Consider the following 18,163-nt stretch of genomic DNA (forward strand, 5'->3'; position numbering starts at 1 on the left):
GAAAGGAGACAATCGAAACACACCAACCTATCTATCGAAGATTATATAAATAGTATTTAAATGAGTTCTATCCACAATAATTCTCAAGATAAAAGTGGAGAAAAAACCTAAGAAGTTATTTAGAAATAAGATTAAGTTGTAGAGAACAATGTAGTTACTAATCCTAACTAAATAGATATAGTAGTTGACAGCTAGAGAGCTATCAACGAAAATGATTAAGAGAATTTCAAATAAAACTTGAACCAAAATGTAATAACATAATTTTATATAGAATTTTTTACATAAATTTTACTCTTTTATATCAAATCAATTTATTTTAAATGTCCTTTATTAGATTGCTCCACATTTATATAGAGAAAATTGGATTTTTTAACTAACCAAATATCTCATGATTAACGAAATTTAAATTTTTGATGGCTTGAAAAACAAATAAAGCAAAAAAAAAAATCTTTTAGAGCCAAAAAATGTTTAAAAATATTTAATATTTTACCACATCCTCATCATCATTACAACAATTTTGATTATATTCTGATCTCTTTCTAAGATGATATTCATATTGTTTGATATAAAAAACACTTTTTGGTTTTCATTTATTGCTTGATTTTTTTTTAATATCAAAAAATTTAAATAATTTTCTGGTTAATTCTAACAAATTGTGATATATTTTTAAATTAAATTATTACAAAAACTGCTCAACTTAAATTAAAGAAGAAAACTAATTACTAATCACAAATATTAAATAGGTCCAAGATATACAGATCGAATCAAATGGTAAAATAGATGAAAACCAAGGATTGCTTTAGAAAACGAATGAAGACAAATAATAGATGGAAATAGAAATGTAGAAACTCAAAGAAGAAGAATAAGAAAAAGATAAAGGTAAACAAGATAAATTCGAATAAGCCTTAAAAGAAGAAGATGCAATTCCAATAGATATTGGAAGGACAAGCACAAAAGCAAAGACAGTAAAAGATAAAGGAAATAAAAATAAAGGTGCCAAAGACAAAGGAGGAAAAGACAATAAAAATAACAAAGATATTTCTACACAGTAAGGTTCAGTTATTGTAACTAACAGCATGGTTAAAAAAGAAGTTAAAGCAGCAATAAAATAAAATACTTTCCAATAGCAACGAGCCTTACAGATGCAATTTAAATAAAGGTAGCTTGAAATGAAGAAAAATGAAGGTTAGTAGAACTAGATGCAAAAATCAGGATTCTCTATCAAGAATTTACTTAAAGATAATCTTTTTATTAGAAAATCATGGAGAATATTGTTATTAGTACTGTTAGTAGCTTTAATCCTAACTCTAATATTAGTCTTTTACTACTCAGTTGGATTTGTTAGAGGATCTTTAAGATTAGGTAACAATGAGAAAGTGGCCATGAATTTAGAGAGTTGTTCTTTAATGATCTATGACTACTCTCTTAGAAGCAAATATACTTTAGATGTTAACTTCTTATCTGCTTCGCTGTCTATACCAAGTTCAGTAGCTTCTGACTAGAACATGTATCTTCAATACATATATCCAAATGCTCCTCTTTAAGAGCACCACAGCACATTTTCTGAAGTACTTTTTAATTTAAATATTTCCCATTAACATTGATTTTACCACAAATATTTATAAATTAAATTTTTCGTCAACAAAAAAAGAAAAAAATAAGAAAATAATTAATTAATTAATCCCCCACTTTTAGATTTAAAATTTTTTTCCGATTTTTCAAATTTTATTAGTTGATTAATTGATTATTTAAGTTCAATAATCTTAGTTAGATACGATTTTAAATATAAATTATAGAGTGAAGATAATGGAGTCAAGACCCTAGAATTCAATAATAAATTAAATAGCTACGAATGCGAAATCGTAATGTTCGTTTATAAAGATACTTAGCTTTAATCTCTGGATATCAACTGCGGTGATACGAGTCAATGCAATATTATTATTTACTCATAATAATTGAGCATAGCTACTATGAATGTTAAGGGTTTAAATGTCTAGATGAACGCTCCTTACCTAAAAGCTGATGTAAAATAATATTAATAACAATAATATTAATTATTAAATAAATAAATTTATATAAAACAGACATTCACTTATTTGAGTATGCAAGGATCTATAGAAATACCCTTCTTTGTTTTTAAAACTGCTAATATAAATACTAGAGAAGGAGATATTTCAGTACAATCTACAAGCGATATTACACTTACTTATAAGTAGAAAGATCCCTATAATTGTCTTTCTGCTAAGTCAGTAACTGATTAATCCAACAATTAATTGAAATTGGATGATTATCAGAAAAGCATCTAATTTGAGTCTGATTAATCAAAGTGTGACGCAAGTAATTATTTATTTATAAATAAATAAATAACTAATTTTTTTAAAAACTTCTTTTTAATTTAATTAAGTCTATCCATGGGGTCTCTCATAAGCTTCTTAAACACCTGATAAAGTAATTGAATATAGGTGTTATAGCAACACAGTTATTCTAGCAAACGATGGTAAAAGTAAATCTACTTTAACTGCTTCTAATTCCTTTGGAAATATATTTGTAAATGTTATTTCTGCATAAGGATAGCATTCATAGGCTTCTAGTGCAAGCAACAATATTGTATTTAATAAGGCAAGCAAAACTGATAATCAAGATAATAATAAAAACATTGATTACATTAATTTTTCAAATTTAGCTTAAATTAACTTACTAAATCTAACCAAATCAGCATCAAATCCTAAAGTATATGATCCTATATTCGTATTTGAAATAGGTCCTAAATTCACTAGATCATCCACATTTTAATAAGTTTAAGTAAAATTTAATCATTTTTAAATATTTTAAATTTTTAATTACTTTCTTTTCTTGATATTGTAGAGAGAATCTTAATTTTATAATGAGAATTTCAATTTTTTGATATTAAATTTTATAAATTGATAAATTCAACAAATAAAATTAATTAATAAATTCTTTATATTTTTCTGAAAAAATAATTTTATTAATAGTTTTCATACAATCCTGCTTACAGTTATATGAAGCCTTATTGGCTTGGAGAGCTAACTTTGACATTAATGACTACTTAAAAATATAGTGGATAGTATACTATATCTCCAGGATTTTGTCCTTATGTTCCTTCTCTTTCATTAGAGAGAATTCATAGCACTTAGTACATGATAACTAATTTTATGTAGTAAAACTCAGCACCATAATATGCTTTAGCAAGTGACGCATGGTAGCCATATGTTGATTATCCTCCATAGAAATTCATTTCAACAGATACTTACGAAGGATTTAAGGACATTAGCTTAAATAGAAATCGCGATGAGCAATGGATAGGAGTTGATTCTGATTAATCTAAAAATTACAGTGTTACAAATTATGATGTTTCTTACAGCAGTAAATAAATAAATCTTTTAAAATGTCTACACATGTTTATTTATTTATTTAATTAATTAAAATTTTATAGGTTCATTATATGCTGCTATTGTAGTTAGTTGTATTCTTTCAGGTATTTTAGGAGTTATTTTGATGGTTATTCTAGTTTTTGCCATCAATTAAAATTATATTTGGGTTCTTAATCACATAGCAAGTGTTAGAAAGTATTCATAGTTAGAAAAAGGTGGAGCAGGAGAAATAGATGAGTCGACTTTGGACATACAAAAGAGACGTTTTTATCTTGAATATAAGGTTTATTTTTATTTAAAGAAAGACAATATAAGAAACAATTTAAAATAATTTTTTATAAAATAGGAATAATAACAAATGATAGAAGAATAAAATAAGAAAGCTTTATAAGATGCAGGTGAAAATCCTGAAAATGAGGAATAAGGTTTCGTTCCTAAATATACTATTACCAGTATATTTACTTTATTCTATTAGTTAATTTATCTCTCTCCTCCTTTAAGTGCTTTTATTGACTACGTAGTACTCTTGCTGCACAAAGCAAAACAAAATTCTATTAGTGAGTTCTACAAGCTTCTCTTTAGGTCTAAAAAGCTGAAAGAATTAAAAGAAAATGAAGATGAAGAAATTCACAGTTTAGAAAAAGATTAAATATTAGGAAACGAAATGAAGTAACTTTATGAAAAATTCTGCTATCTCAATCAATATCTTGAGAGAAAATTTGATGATGAAGAAAATTTGAAATATTTAACAGAAATGGGCTTTAAAATTGTAGCTAGATTTGATGCTTAAACTTAATATTTTACTTACATTAAATACAATGGCACAATACCTACTATTCCTGAATAGCCAAATAAGACATCTTTGGATTTATTCATATCCAGCTGTTGCAGTCTGACAAAGTTTGAAACTGATCGCATTGAATCTACAGAATTAGAAAATTATTATTCAGTAATATTTAAATTATTTTAAATCATTAAATCGAATTTGGTTATATGTGTTTATCAATTTTCAAAGACTTTATTTAATTAAATTAATCAAAAATGGGTTTAACTTAATTTTTTATGAAAAAATCTTAATTAATTTCTGATAATAATGCAAGAAATTTATTTAAAGTTAACACAACTTAAATTGTTATAAAAAATTTTTTAAATAATAAATAGGAATTTTGCACCTTAAATCATATGTAAAAGATTTAATTAAATGAAGGTTCCTTAAAGAGAGATTATGGTGTATCTACTGTTTATTTGCCTTAATAATGGGTTGAGAGAGATGAAAAATATGATGTGTAAAAGCTTAAAAAGAAATATTTTATTGATAAAAAAAGAGTAGAAAACAATTTTAAGATATTATTAGCAAAAGATAGCTTTTTATTCAGTATGCTTTATGACACTGAAGATTTCAAGTAAGCATAAAGAGATATATAGGTCGCAACAGGCTGGCAATTCTTTGATTTAATTACAGTTATGGCTCACGTTTTAGTTATGACATTAATAGGTTGTCCTTTAATTATTTTGGCAATTTTCCTTAGAGCTTAATAATCTTCTTATTCATTAATTCCTCCTATGAGATTAATCTTCTAAGACACAATTAATTATTATCCTACTTCTATACCCGCCAAGCTAATAGATGATAATTGGATTGTTTAAGCAATTACAATCATCACTTTGATATTTTGGATTCTTTCTTTTTGGGATTTGATTTATTATTATGCAAGTATGGACTTCCCTTAAGAAAAGTACTTTAATGAATACAAAATGGTAGGCAAATTCAGAAAATTCCTATCAGGTATTATGTGGATCATTGTTCTCATCTCTTTTTACACATTTGCAGTTTATTTTTCATTGGTTGCTATTTGGTTAATGTTGAGTGCTATCATCAATCCAAACGCTTTCTTACCCTATGCAACTTCTGCTGCAACATTTGTCACTTTAGTAGCAAAAAAATATAAGTAAAAATGTTTTATAGTAAGTTTTGTAAATTTTAATTATTAATATTTATTTACTTAGGGATTTCCAAGAGATTTCTTAAAATGGATTTAAAATAATATCTGACTATCTGTAGTAAATGGCATCAGGATAATTCCAAGATTTGCTCAAGAAAATGAATATTTAGGATAAAATAGCTGATATGGTACCTACTGATACATTAAAAGGCATCACAGCTGAAGCATCCAAACTTGGAATAATAGATGCCTCTACATCTGAAGAAATTTAAAACAATCTTGAAATTATGATTAGAGATCCCACCTCAGTTTCTAAACTAGGACAAGAGCTTGTTAAAATTTCTTAAGATCCTCAAGCGTATGCTTAATAAATTTCTCAAAAGCTTGAAGAAAAAGCTAAGGCTATAATCTAATAACAAGTAAAAAAATATTTATTTTATTTTAAATTTAATTTTATTATTTTTTTAGGTAAGTGCTATTGACAAAGATCTCAGAGATGAATTAGTCAATCTCATTTGGTGTTTGCTTAAAAATTAAAAAAGCGAGCTTAAAAATTCAATAAGTTCCTTTGTTAACGCTCTCATCAATATATTCTAAAAGAAATAGGGTAAATAGTTACTTAAAAGCATAGGCTTCGTTAATCTTAAAGGACCCGTATTCGATTTTGTCTGGGAGTTTGCTTTCCCTCAGGAAAATTTCAAAGGAAATTACTAAGACCATTTAATAAATGTATTTTGTGTTGCATTATCAAATGTGATTTCTGTTTGGAATAAGCAACTCAAATCAATCATCTCAATAGATTAATAAATGGCTAAAAAGCAAAACGAAAATAGAGAAAAAGGAAATAAAAAGAATAATAAAAAATAAAATTCTGAAAAAACAGAGCAATAATTGCTGAAAGAAAAGCTTTTGAAGGATATCGAAAAGGCAGATTCTGTGATACAAGCTGAGACTGGTTAAGAAGAAGAACTAGAAATAGAACTAACTTCAGAAGAGGCTATAACTTATGCTTATAAAAATATTATTTATTCAGTAATCTAGATATGTCGCTCAATTTAATCAAGTAACAGCGAAGTAATTAATACATTTTAGTTAACCTTTAATAAATTTTTGCTAACAATTATTCATAAATATTAATTAGGTTATTTTGAATTAAATTCTAAATCTTGTGTAAAATGGAAGCAAGCTTCCAGGATTTGATGGACTCAACTAAATTAAATAGTACTAAGACATATTTAAAATAGGTTACGCTATTTTTAAAAATGATGGAGAAGTTGACTTTGAAGATGTCAGTTCTGCCTTTAAAGGATTTTTAAAAAATACTGGTTTGGAAAATTAAGTAAAGGAAATAGCAGGAGTTGGTATTTTAGATGTACTTAAAATAGTTGAGATCATTATTTAAAGCTTTAAAGGTCAAAGCAAGTTGATGTCTTCTAATACTATTAAAAAAGCTATATAAAACCTTTTAGGTTCAGTTGATTTCGTTTCAAAGAGAATGATGATTAGAAAACAAGAATTTAAGGATGTAAAGTTAATGACCTCTGGAGATGAATGCTTAAAAATGAAAGATGATGTCACAGTTAATTTAAACGAAACAAAAGCTGCTATTAATGATTTAGAATAATAAAGAATCAAGGCTAAGTAGAATGAAGAATCGTATAAAGAAAAATTAGAGAGCAGTTTATATTATCTCAGATATTATTGCAAGGAACTCCTTTAACAGAAATAAGACGAACCTGGATTTGATTAAGCCAAGATAGATGAAATAGATAATGCCTCTGGAGAGAAGATCATCTATGAGCTTGAAAAAATTCTAGAAGAAATCAGAAAAATTAACTTGGATAAAAACAAAGTTTATACTCAACAAAAATCAGATATTATGAAAGAATTTGCAAACATGAAGAAAGAAAAGGCAGAATAATAAGAGAAATTAAATGCTTTGAATACCAAAATAGACCCTCTTAAGAGCAAAGTAATCATTTTTTAAGTTTTAAGAATTTTAAAAAATCATATTATAAATAATAGATCAGAAAAAATTTAGAAGAAAAGCTCAAAGAAAAGACCAAGCTAGAAAATTAAAAAAATGCTGATATTACAAAACAAAAGGATGTGATTAAAGAAAAATAAAAAATAATTTCTAATGTTAAATAGCAAAACAATCAATTGTCAATAAAGCTTAAAGAAAAAGAACTAAATAGAAAGAGAAATATTGAAAAATTAGAGGAGTTAGAGAAATAGCTTATAAATAAAGGCTAACCTGAAGAGGAAGCTGAAGGAAATGCATATATTCCTAGTGAGGGAGATATTTAAGAGTTGATGGCAACTGAAATTCATATGAGAAATCCATACTTGCTTGATCATGCTGACGATGATGATGAAAACTAGCACTTTATCAAAAATAATGAAGAAAGTAAAAAAATTTTTTATTTTGAATAAATAAATAAATTAAATTCATAAATAATGCTAGATAAATAGTCAAAAAAAAAGAGAGAGGAAGAAGAATAATTAATAGAAATTAAGCAAGTTGAAACCACAATTAGAAATATAGATTCTGAAATTAATTAAATCAAATAAGAAATCGCTAAAAATTAGGATTAGATTAAATCAGTTGAATAAGATATTAAGGAGATTGAAGATGAAAATATTTAAGATATTGAGAATTAATATACAAGAGATATCGAACAACTGAACAAAAAATTTGCTTTGAAAGATGAAGAAGATGAATTAGTACTTCTCTAAGAAGAATATGAAAAAGAAAAAGAAATTTATGAAGAAATAGTCAACAAAATATCTGAAAATATGGTTCAACAAGAAGATATAGAAGAAGACATCAAATCAAATGAAGAGAACACTAATTAATATGTAGTTGATACTCAATACTATATGGACGAATTCAAGACAAGCTAAAAAGCACTCAATAAAGTTTATTAAGATAAGATTGAATATCATGAAAAAATTGATGATTTATAGGGTATTTATTTAATTAAAAAACTTTTTTGAAATTAATTTATTGTTTTTATAATTAAAACTTATTAAAAAAGACAAAAAAATAAAATTCGAATAATATCTAATTGAATTGGATGAGAAATATAAAACCATATCGGAGGAGCTTAAAGAAAAAAATAAGCAAGAAGAGGAAGAAGAAAAGAAAAGAGCAAAGGAAGAGGCATAGAAAAAAGAAGACAATGATAACTACTTATCAACAGGATTAACAATTATGCTTAATTTCTTTAGTGGATCTATCTCAGGTTTGTAGGCTGATTTAGTTAAAGAACTCGGTTCCTTCTTTGATTTGATTTCTGATAGTATAGAAAGTGACGAGATAAAGAGAATGTTTAAGTTCTTGAAAAGTTAAATTTTAGATGATTCAGATGATTAGAAAGGAAAGTCAAATAATAAGGGAAAAGAAAAAATTAATAATTTTTAGAGCATTTTGAATTTGTTAGATATATTTTTGAATGACTCGATTATTTCATCTGATAAAATACTTAAGAATGGTAAAGATAATCTTTTAGAAAGCGAAGTTGTTAAATCACTTCAAATACTCTTTACTAGTAGATTCGAAGGATTCACAAAATAAAAAGCTATAGATAACTTTTTAAAAGGTTCAGACTTACTTGAACTTATATCAAAAGTTATGAAGATGAAAGAAGATACAATCCTTGGGTTCATGGAGCTTTTACTAGGCTACAAAACCAGCAGAGATGCACACACCTTTGTCAATTTCGCTACTTCATTAAATAAGGTTTTTTTTTTTTTTTTTGATTTGAAAAAATTGAATTTTTAATTAATCTAAATACCAATCATTAAATTTTTATTTTTTTCATGTAATTTCATTTAAGATTAAAAATTTTTTAAATATTACTTATATTTTATTATGAAGATTGGCTATTAATCTTCTTTTTATATTTAACTTTATTTTAATTAAACAGATTAAGGAAAACAAAGTCCATTCTTTGATGCATCTGTACAATTTATACTCTTCTAAAAACCCAAGTGAATTATATGATGCTCTAAATTTCTTTTAGGTTACCAAAAATGTCTCAGAAGAATATAAAAATATTACAATCAAAGATTTAGTTTCAGTTTTGTTGTTCATGAGAGGTTCATTAGAGTTCGACTATGTATAAACTATTATTGAAGAAAAATTGAAACTAATTCCTTAAAAGGACTAAGAGTAAAATCCTAAAAAATAACTGGAAATTAAGGAGAGAATGAAATTTAATTTGGAATTACCAACTCATTTCAAGAAGCTATTTGAAATAGAAACTAAGGGATATCTGCAAGCAAACACTCTACAAGCAGACTTCAAAGATATCAATAGAAATTTTGAAATTCTGCTTGAACAAGCTGACTTTAATTTCTTCAAGAAATTCTCATCGATCAGAAATATACCAAGAATTGAAGATCCTTCATAAAACACTTTGGTAAAGAGCTCTATTTCTGATATTTCTGATATGTTAAACATAGACTATTAATCTGTGGAATTCTTCATCAACTTACTTACTTCATCAAAAGCAGGAAAGATAAAGTAATCTTTAGACATGCTTTAGATTTTAAAGATTAATCCTAAATGTGATGACAATGACATAAACACATTTGTTGAATTTAGTGCATCTGTTTTGGAAAAAATTGAATCAAAAAATTAAAACATATAAAATATTTCTAAGAATATCTTTTCAGATAAACTTCCTGTTTGTTTATTAAGAAAGATTCTATATCATGAAGGAGCTGTTATTCCATACTCTGATTATTTAGACCTTTTTAATATCTACTGTAATAACAATATTCCTAAATCAATAACTAACTTAATAGATTTCAGATACGGTATTACAGGAAACAGGAAAAGAGATATCTACAAATTTTTGCATCCTTTCAAAGATAATTCAGTAGAAGATTACAAGAAATTTAAGGTAAATTTTATTAAGATATTTTATGTTGGTTTATAATGTTTTTTTAATATAGAAATCAGGTTAGGGCTAATATGGTTTAATCAAAGCAGTCTAAATCCTATCTATTAATGATGAAGCCTTTAGAATTTAACATTTCCTTTAATATTTAGTTAATACTAATTAAGAAGCACTATTAATGGCAAGCTGTTTGCTAGTCTATTTTAGTGGTCGCTCTAGTAATGTTACTCTAAGAATTTAAGATAAATAAGATAAAAAGCAAAAGAAGGTCAATGTAGAATAGATGTTGTGCATATTACTTTAAGTAAAATAAGAATTCTTCGAAGCAGTCCACACTTATTTCTAAGAAGACACTAATTATTGCACACAAACCATGATTAAATTTTATCGTTAGTTAGATTACCTAGAGCAGTAAGCAGATGGAGATGAAAATACTGTTCTTGAAAACAATATAACTATTTCAGATAAAAATGTCGAATAATATGTCAGACTAGTAAATCATATGCAATTTAATACATCTTTTGTATCTAAAGATACAAATATCCCTATCGAAGCTGTCGAGTTAGTGTCTAATCTAATGTATATCAAGAATTCTAAGAGTGACTAGGAGCGTAACGCAATTTTCGAGTCTATGAGAAACAACACTTATATCTCAAAGTTATTCTAACAGTTAGGAGTCAATCATTAAGAATTAGTTACTTTAATTAAAGTAATGTACTAAGACTACGAACCTACAAATATTAAGTGGATTTCTAAATCACTCAAGCTACCTCCATAATTCAAAATTGATGGATTGTAGTAGTTGGCAATGATAGATTAGATTCTTCCAATCTTTGGTGAGTCTTCTCAAAATAAAAAATAGCTAGTTAACTTGATTAAGACAAATAAGTTTATTAAAAGCTTCAAAGTTGATACAACCTGGGCTGAAGTTGCTTATATTTTGTGCAAAGGAGATTTCTGTCTTCTTTCTAAATACTAAGATGTTTTAATACCTCTCAAGTATCCATCTGCTATAAGATTTGAATAAATTATAGAACAAGAAGAGCTTTAACAATCTAGAACTTTGACTTAGGCCGTTAATGCGAAAGAAATCAAGTACATCTCTCTAGTTTAAGGTTTAGTTGGGTAAATAATTTTTTTAATTTAAATTAATTTGATTTTAGAAATGCATTTTTAGTTATTGTTTTAATTTAAAAAAAATATATTTTTTTTATTAAATCAAATTAAGATTTTTGTTTTTAATTTTCTAAAAAAAGTTTATATATTTTAAAAAAATGATATTTCTTTTTATTTATTTTTCTTAAAATTTAATATTTTATTTTTTTTAAAATTTTTTTATTTTATATAGCTTGCTCTCTTGCAGATACTCGACCTTCTAAACAACTGAATTCCTTTATCAACTTTACACTATAATAAGTTAGAAATATGTGAAAGATGAACATCTAACTATTGAAGAAGGACTCAAAAAGGGTAATACTCTTCAATATGCAATCTATAAGTTTACTAAAAGCACATTAATGAGTCCTGTTTGGACATTACTTATGATGGGAGATCAAAACACTTGGGAATTCATAGCTTAGAGCCACTATTTAGTTAATAATAACAAGAACCCTTACCTTAATCCAATTTTGGCTTTGGTTTATGTTCTTAACTTTAGATCAAATCCTTTAATTGTTAAATAATTACTTGCCGATTTAGAATATGCATAAAGATGCTATTAAATTTATGTTGCAAAACTAAAAAAAGAATGCCTAAAAAGGGCTCAATTAGAAAAGAAAAAGGAATAAAATGAATATGCTGAAGAAAATAACAGTGATGAAGAAATTGAAGAACTTTTGTTGAAGGATATCAAAAAGAAAAACAAAAAATAAACAGATAAAGGCGAAAAATCAATGAAATTTGAACTCACTGAATAAGAAAAGCAAAGGCTTTAAGAGCTTGAAGATAAAATAAAGAATTTTAAGATTTAAATAAATAATATATTGCTAAACAGTCTGGAAAAGGATGGTGAAAAGTAATTTTGGCTTAAATTAAAAGCTTTTTTTAAAATTAATGTTAATTATAAAGGTTGATTCACATTGCAGAGGAGTTTAACTTCCCTAAAAAAGTTATTAACATGCTCTTAGTTTATGAACATGACTACGGAGAGAAGAAGAAAAATGATGAAGAAATCGAAGATGAAGAAGAAGAAGAAAAAGAAGTCAGATTGACTACAGCTTTAATTTATAAGGCTTTTGAACCATTAGAAAAAGATATGTAAGTCAATTATATTAATTTTAAATATCTAAATTTTAAAATTCTATGAAAAAATAGGGAAAAAGAAGAAAATAAAAATAAATTTGGAGAATTCAGAGAACTTGAAATGCTTAATTAAGTCTTCGAATATGTTGGAACTGATTTCTACACTGATCCGAGAAGAGAAAGAATGAATTTGGATCATGAAGAAACTAATTTTACTAGGAGCTATTGTTTATATACTCATAATTCTAGTCCTGTAATGCAAATGGTTGTTTTGAGTACAATTGCATAGCTTAAATTATCATATTATGATTTCTACGGATTTAACGGACGTGACGAAGATCATTATAAGCAAGTAACGTTTGCTATTGATCTTATATTAGGAACTTTGGAGAAGTATTATTATTTCGATGATATGATGGATTTCTTCCCCCGTCACAGACTCATTCCTTTAATAGTAATAATTAAAAAAAAAAAAAAATTTAATTTCATAAATATTTTAATGTTCTTAGGGTTTATCAGTTGGATTTATCATCGAATCAGATGATATACTTTCTTCTATGACCTCAAGAAATATATTTGGTTAAAACTATTTCAATGAAGTAATAATGGAGCTTTGTTATAAAGTTTATGATAAATAATCTGAAGAGGAATAAGAAAATGGAGAAGATTAAAAATTAGATAAATAGAAATTCTAAAAATTCATAGAGCTACATAAATATAAACTTAAATTAAAATATTTTATGGAAAGGATTGTTGATTATGATCTCGTCTATCAGGTTGAATATAATTATGGTTATCATGGAATATTTAAAGGAATTACTTAATCAGAAGTACAGTCGGAACTAGAAAAAAAGAATTTAGAGAAATTAATTGATAATTATGATGAGATGATGTGGGATTGGTAATTTATTAATTAATTAATTAGCTTATTTTTCTTTATTGTAATTGAAATTATATTATTTATTATTAAAAATATAAAGTTTTGAAAGAGATGAAATTCTTTATCATATAACTGACTCAAAGTCGTACTCAACTTACACAAAACGTAGTTATTATATTGATAGAGATTCTTACAATGAAATTGATCACTATTCAGGAGAAAAAAAGAAAGATTTGTTTGAATATTTAGATAATTACACAAAAGTAGCTGAAACAGAAAACTTTAAATTTATGATCGACATTTACAAAGAAAACTATAAATCTTTGAATGACAATGATCATTTTTCAGCTAATTACGGATAAGTAAATTTTCTTCATTTTGGTTCAAGAAAGTAATTTTTTTTTTCTTCTCTCTATAGGATAGTAATATGTATTTTGGTACCTTGATACTTAATGGAATCATATAACAATAAATGAAAGAAATTAAAATGGAAGACTTTTAATCTCATGTTAATTCAACATCCCTCTACATGACTAGCAACAAAAAAGCTCTTGCAGAAATTCTAAGTTTGCTAATTCCTTCTCTAAAATCCAGTTTTACTTCATTAAATGAATTATTGAATGTTTCGGAAGAAAATCTTTAAAGCTTTATAAGTTTAGCTATGAGTAAGAGTATCAATCAATCAAAAGATTTAGAGACCCTCCTAAAAAAATCTTCATTGTCAGATTCTAATAAAGAGTAAAATAAATCTTATTAATTATATTTTTTATTTTTTTTTTTCAAATAATTAACCACAAAACCATCTTTCCTACCTACTAAAAATCTAAATTAAACAAAATATCAAAATCTTTCAAAATAAAATAAATATTTAATTATAAAATGTCCCAAAAAAAATTATCTTCCCTCTTTATATTTAAATAGTTTTAAAATATTTAAAAAAATTAATAATTAAATACACTAGGGCTCTAAAAAATTGTGTTTGGGCTTATCAAGGTGAAATGAGAGAACACTTGAAATTGATTTATCACTCTCCTGTTTTCTTGCAGTCTCCAAGAGCAATTATTTTGTTCACTAAATTCCTTTGGTCATTTGAAAAAGTAAAATATATATAAAAGAAGTTTTTTATTTTTAATATTTATTTAAAATAACTAAATTTTTTTTATTTATTAAAGAGTTCTATGCATAAAACTATTAATAATCCATATGAAATAAATTACTTTGACTTCTGTAATCTATCGCCTAACAGAATTAAAGCCTTAGAAAAAGCTTAGCAGTATTTATGGAAAATTAGTTAAAATCTTTGTTACTAAAAATGGATTATAGAAAATAAGGTAGATCCTAAAAAAAATGAAAATTCTATAGATAACTACAAATTAAAATGCATATACAGAGGAAATAATAATGTTAGAGATAACCATATGTCTTTACTCCTACAAAAAATCCTTTATAATGATTGGAACTTCCTCATAACTTAAGAAAAAGATTAATTACAGTAATTTAAAATTTAAAAATGATAAATTATTTTTAAAATGATCATTAATTAATAGATATGCTTTCAATGTAATATTTGATACAAAGAGTGAAGTATAGTGCCTTGAAAAACTTTAAATCCTTGCACTTGTAAAACCATTAAAATCTGGACTGAAAGTTTCTGCTGAAAATTTAGATGACTATGTAAACTTCACTAAGGTAAATTTTAAATTATTTCAGTTGTTGACTAACCAATTATAATTGTTAAAAATATATTTAGGTAAGTAACATGATTAGAACAGGAGGTGACTTCTTCTCAAGCCCCTCTGAAGCTAGACATTTACATTTACTTTTTAGTTTATCCAACAATTCGATAGTCCATATTTTAAATTGTTTAAATACTTCTGAAGAAGAATGGAATTTCGATTTCTAAGAAGAATAAGAAGAAGAAAAACTAAATGCTAAAGTCGCTGAGTATATCAAAGAAAATAAATTAGATCCTGAGTCTAAAGAATAAGAAATCTAAGATTAAATCTTTTAAAAATACAATTCTCTTAAAAAAGAAGCTCTTCAAGCTCTTAGAGTAAATTTATAAATATTAAAAAATATTAATTTAAAATAAAATGAATAACTTTTTTCACTTTAATAATAATTTAGACAAATACTTTAAAAGATGAGAGTGAAGGTATATCAAAAAGCAAATATTTATCTTATATTCTCTAATCTCTTTTCTTATGGAAGAACATTTCTAACATCAAGTGGGATGATATCTTAAAAAATTCAGAGGCTTTTATTGATAAACCTTACCAATTTAAGGAATTCAAACATTAAATAGATTTCTTGTTTAATTATATCCAATATTTATCAATTTTACCCGCTGTTATTCTAGATAAAGCTGGTGCTAAACCAGCTCCTAGCAAGAGAAAAGATGTTTCAAAACTAACTTCGTTAAAACCTGCAGAAAAAGAACCTATAGAATCTGTTATCGTAGAAGAAACAAACGTATTTAATGTCCTTAAAAAGTAAATTTTTTAATTTAATATAAAAATAAACTAATTTCATACAAATATTAATAGAATGAAATTCAAAAGTTTAGACACAGAAATATTTACAAGACACATAACATATGAAAGCAATTCTATTTACTTAATTTATCAATCCTATGAAAAAGTAGTCACATATATGGGATAAATAGCTTCTGAATACGCAGCTATATGCGAAGAAGACGAAGAAGAAGAAATAAATGAAGAAGCCTTCAGAGAAAAATTCAAAGAACAAATTTGTATTTAAAGCTTTATTTTATTTTCAATTAATATCTAAAAATATTTATTTTTTGTCATCTACAGGTTCCGTCTCTGAAAATATTTATTTCATGCTTAACTTCTTGAATGGAAGCTTCTTAAAAGAAATAGAACATGCCCATCCATTAATTGAATATCTTGCTAATCTTTACTTTAAAGGGCTCTAAGCTATTCACACTCAAAAAACTGAACCTATAACTTAGTATCTGTAAAAATGCATGGAAGATAAAAACTCATTCATCTAGATAATCTTGAAGGAATGTCCAGATTATGCTACTATTTTTAATCAGGTTTTGAATATAACATTCACAATATCATTCTGCACTATGAACGATTCAAAAATTGATAGGTTAGAAAAAGAAAGCATCCTTAATCAAATAGATGATTTGCTTGTTACTGTAGGCAGAGATTTGCTTTAGATTGATGATAATATTGTCAATTTAATATATGCTGTATTCTATCTTATTACTAATCAAGAAACTAAGAGAATGAAAGAAAACGCAAAGCTTAAAGATAAATAAAATTGCTTAATTGTAAATCTTTTTCTTACATTATTTGGCTACTAACTTTTAAATATTTATCATTTATTTTTAATCTTTTCAATTAAAAAATATTCTGTAATCTCATTAAATTTTAAACTTTAAACTAAAAAGATATTACTAAAGATAGCTTTTGAAAACCCTGATTTATCAGACTTTTTCTTTGGATCTCCAAAGACTGGAGAAAGTGCAGAATAAATTGATAAGATGATAAGCACTATTACAAACGTCTTATAATCGATTTTAGATAAACCTTCATAATCTATTAATGATAGCGACCTTGTTAAAGAAGTCCTCAAACTGCTTAAATATGCTAGTAAGGGTAATATAGATGTAAGCATTATAGAAGATGTGATATCCATACTAACTGGAGATCATCAACGTGTATTCAATATTCTTAAAAAGTTTGAAATAGTTGATGAAAATAAGATTGCTCTTATTCAAAGAGCTTACAGTTAAGTAGTAGATATGCCTATATTTAACAACAAAGACAAAGCTATTGTTGGAAGCAGCTCTTCTGAATAACCAGATAAAATTAAAGAAATTGTCAAAAAGCTCCAAGATGGAAAAGTAAATAAATTCAAATTTTAATGAATAATTAATTTCTTATTCAAATAAAAGGCAACAATTAAAGATGTTTTTATTGCGGTTGATGCAGAGGGTGACAATAGTGGTACTATATCTATAGATGAATTCTAGTCATTTGTTAGAAGATTGGGTAATTAAATTATTCAACCAACATGTTCTTTAATATTAAATTAACTATATTTTTTATTAAAGGTATGGAGTTAAGTAGACACAGAGTTAATGAAATTTTTGCATATATTAAAAATAAAAAACAAAAACCAGGTAGCGTTGAAAAAACAGATGAATTGACTTTAAATGTAGAGGAGTTCGAAAAAGCATTTAAATATGTTAACGATAAGAAAACTTCTATGTCTCTAGAAAAACTAGGCATATCACCTGCTCTGCTTGTTCTTGCTCTTGGTACACTTATAGTAATTCTTATACTTTTATTTGTATTCATCTTCTTTGGTATTAATGCTTTTGCTATGGGTGGAACATTTGGCTCTATAATCAACTCACTCATTCCAATGGCTGCTGCTGGAGGTGCTGCAGGATCACAAGAAGATAAAAAAGATAAATTAAAAGAAGAAGAAGTTTCTACGGCAGTTGGTGAAACTCAAGCTATTATACATTCTGAAAATCTATGATAATATTCATCATATTGTCAAATAAATAGATATAATTTTTTAATAAAAAAAAAATGTATTAATTTTTATTATTTTATGTTAATGTTTTTTTCAATTTAATCTTTAAAATTTTACAGAAATATTTTTTTCTTTATATAACAAGGCTATAATTTGTTATAGTTAATTTCATAATTTAGTTTATCAATTGAAATAATGGTTAATATTTTGAAAGTAAATTTGTTTAAAATATTTTTGTTTTGTTTTATTATTTCCATACTTTTTGAAAACTATTTA

At 25.6% G+C, this 18,163-nt stretch overlaps 1 protein-coding gene across 1 annotated transcript; it reads left to right on the forward strand. All coding sequences in view use genetic code 6, as the record gives it.

The window, feature by feature from the left end:
• Positions 1 to 60: 60 nt before the first annotated feature.
• On the forward strand, positions 61 to 17,890 carry TTHERM_00037740 (phage head-tail adaptor family protein, putative; the record flags this gene model as incomplete). Its single annotated transcript, XM_972081.2, has 33 exons — positions 61 to 249; positions 744 to 1,568; positions 1,797 to 2,024; positions 2,085 to 2,337; positions 2,405 to 2,802; positions 2,994 to 3,384; positions 3,455 to 3,675; positions 3,739 to 4,341; positions 4,554 to 5,341; positions 5,400 to 5,754; positions 5,804 to 6,409; positions 6,477 to 7,307; positions 7,361 to 7,745; positions 7,803 to 8,306; positions 8,377 to 9,080; positions 9,268 to 10,248; positions 10,301 to 11,370; positions 11,594 to 12,259; positions 12,313 to 12,501; positions 12,559 to 12,940; positions 12,996 to 13,387; positions 13,467 to 13,728; positions 13,785 to 14,104; positions 14,328 to 14,463; positions 14,539 to 14,858; positions 14,914 to 15,055; positions 15,117 to 15,419; positions 15,494 to 15,858; positions 15,913 to 16,118; positions 16,183 to 16,670; positions 16,791 to 17,246; positions 17,298 to 17,394; positions 17,457 to 17,890. 33 exons carry the CDS (start codon positions 61 to 63, stop codon positions 17,888 to 17,890), a joined length of 14,490 nt encoding a protein of 4,829 aa, XP_977174.2.
• Positions 17,891 to 18,163: the final 273 nt, after the last annotated feature.

Source organism: Tetrahymena thermophila (genome assembly GCF_000189635.1).
Source record: "Tetrahymena thermophila SB210 genomic scaffold scf_8254667, whole genome shotgun sequence".
Lineage (NCBI taxonomy): Eukaryota > Ciliophora > Oligohymenophorea > Hymenostomatida > Tetrahymenidae > Tetrahymena > Tetrahymena thermophila.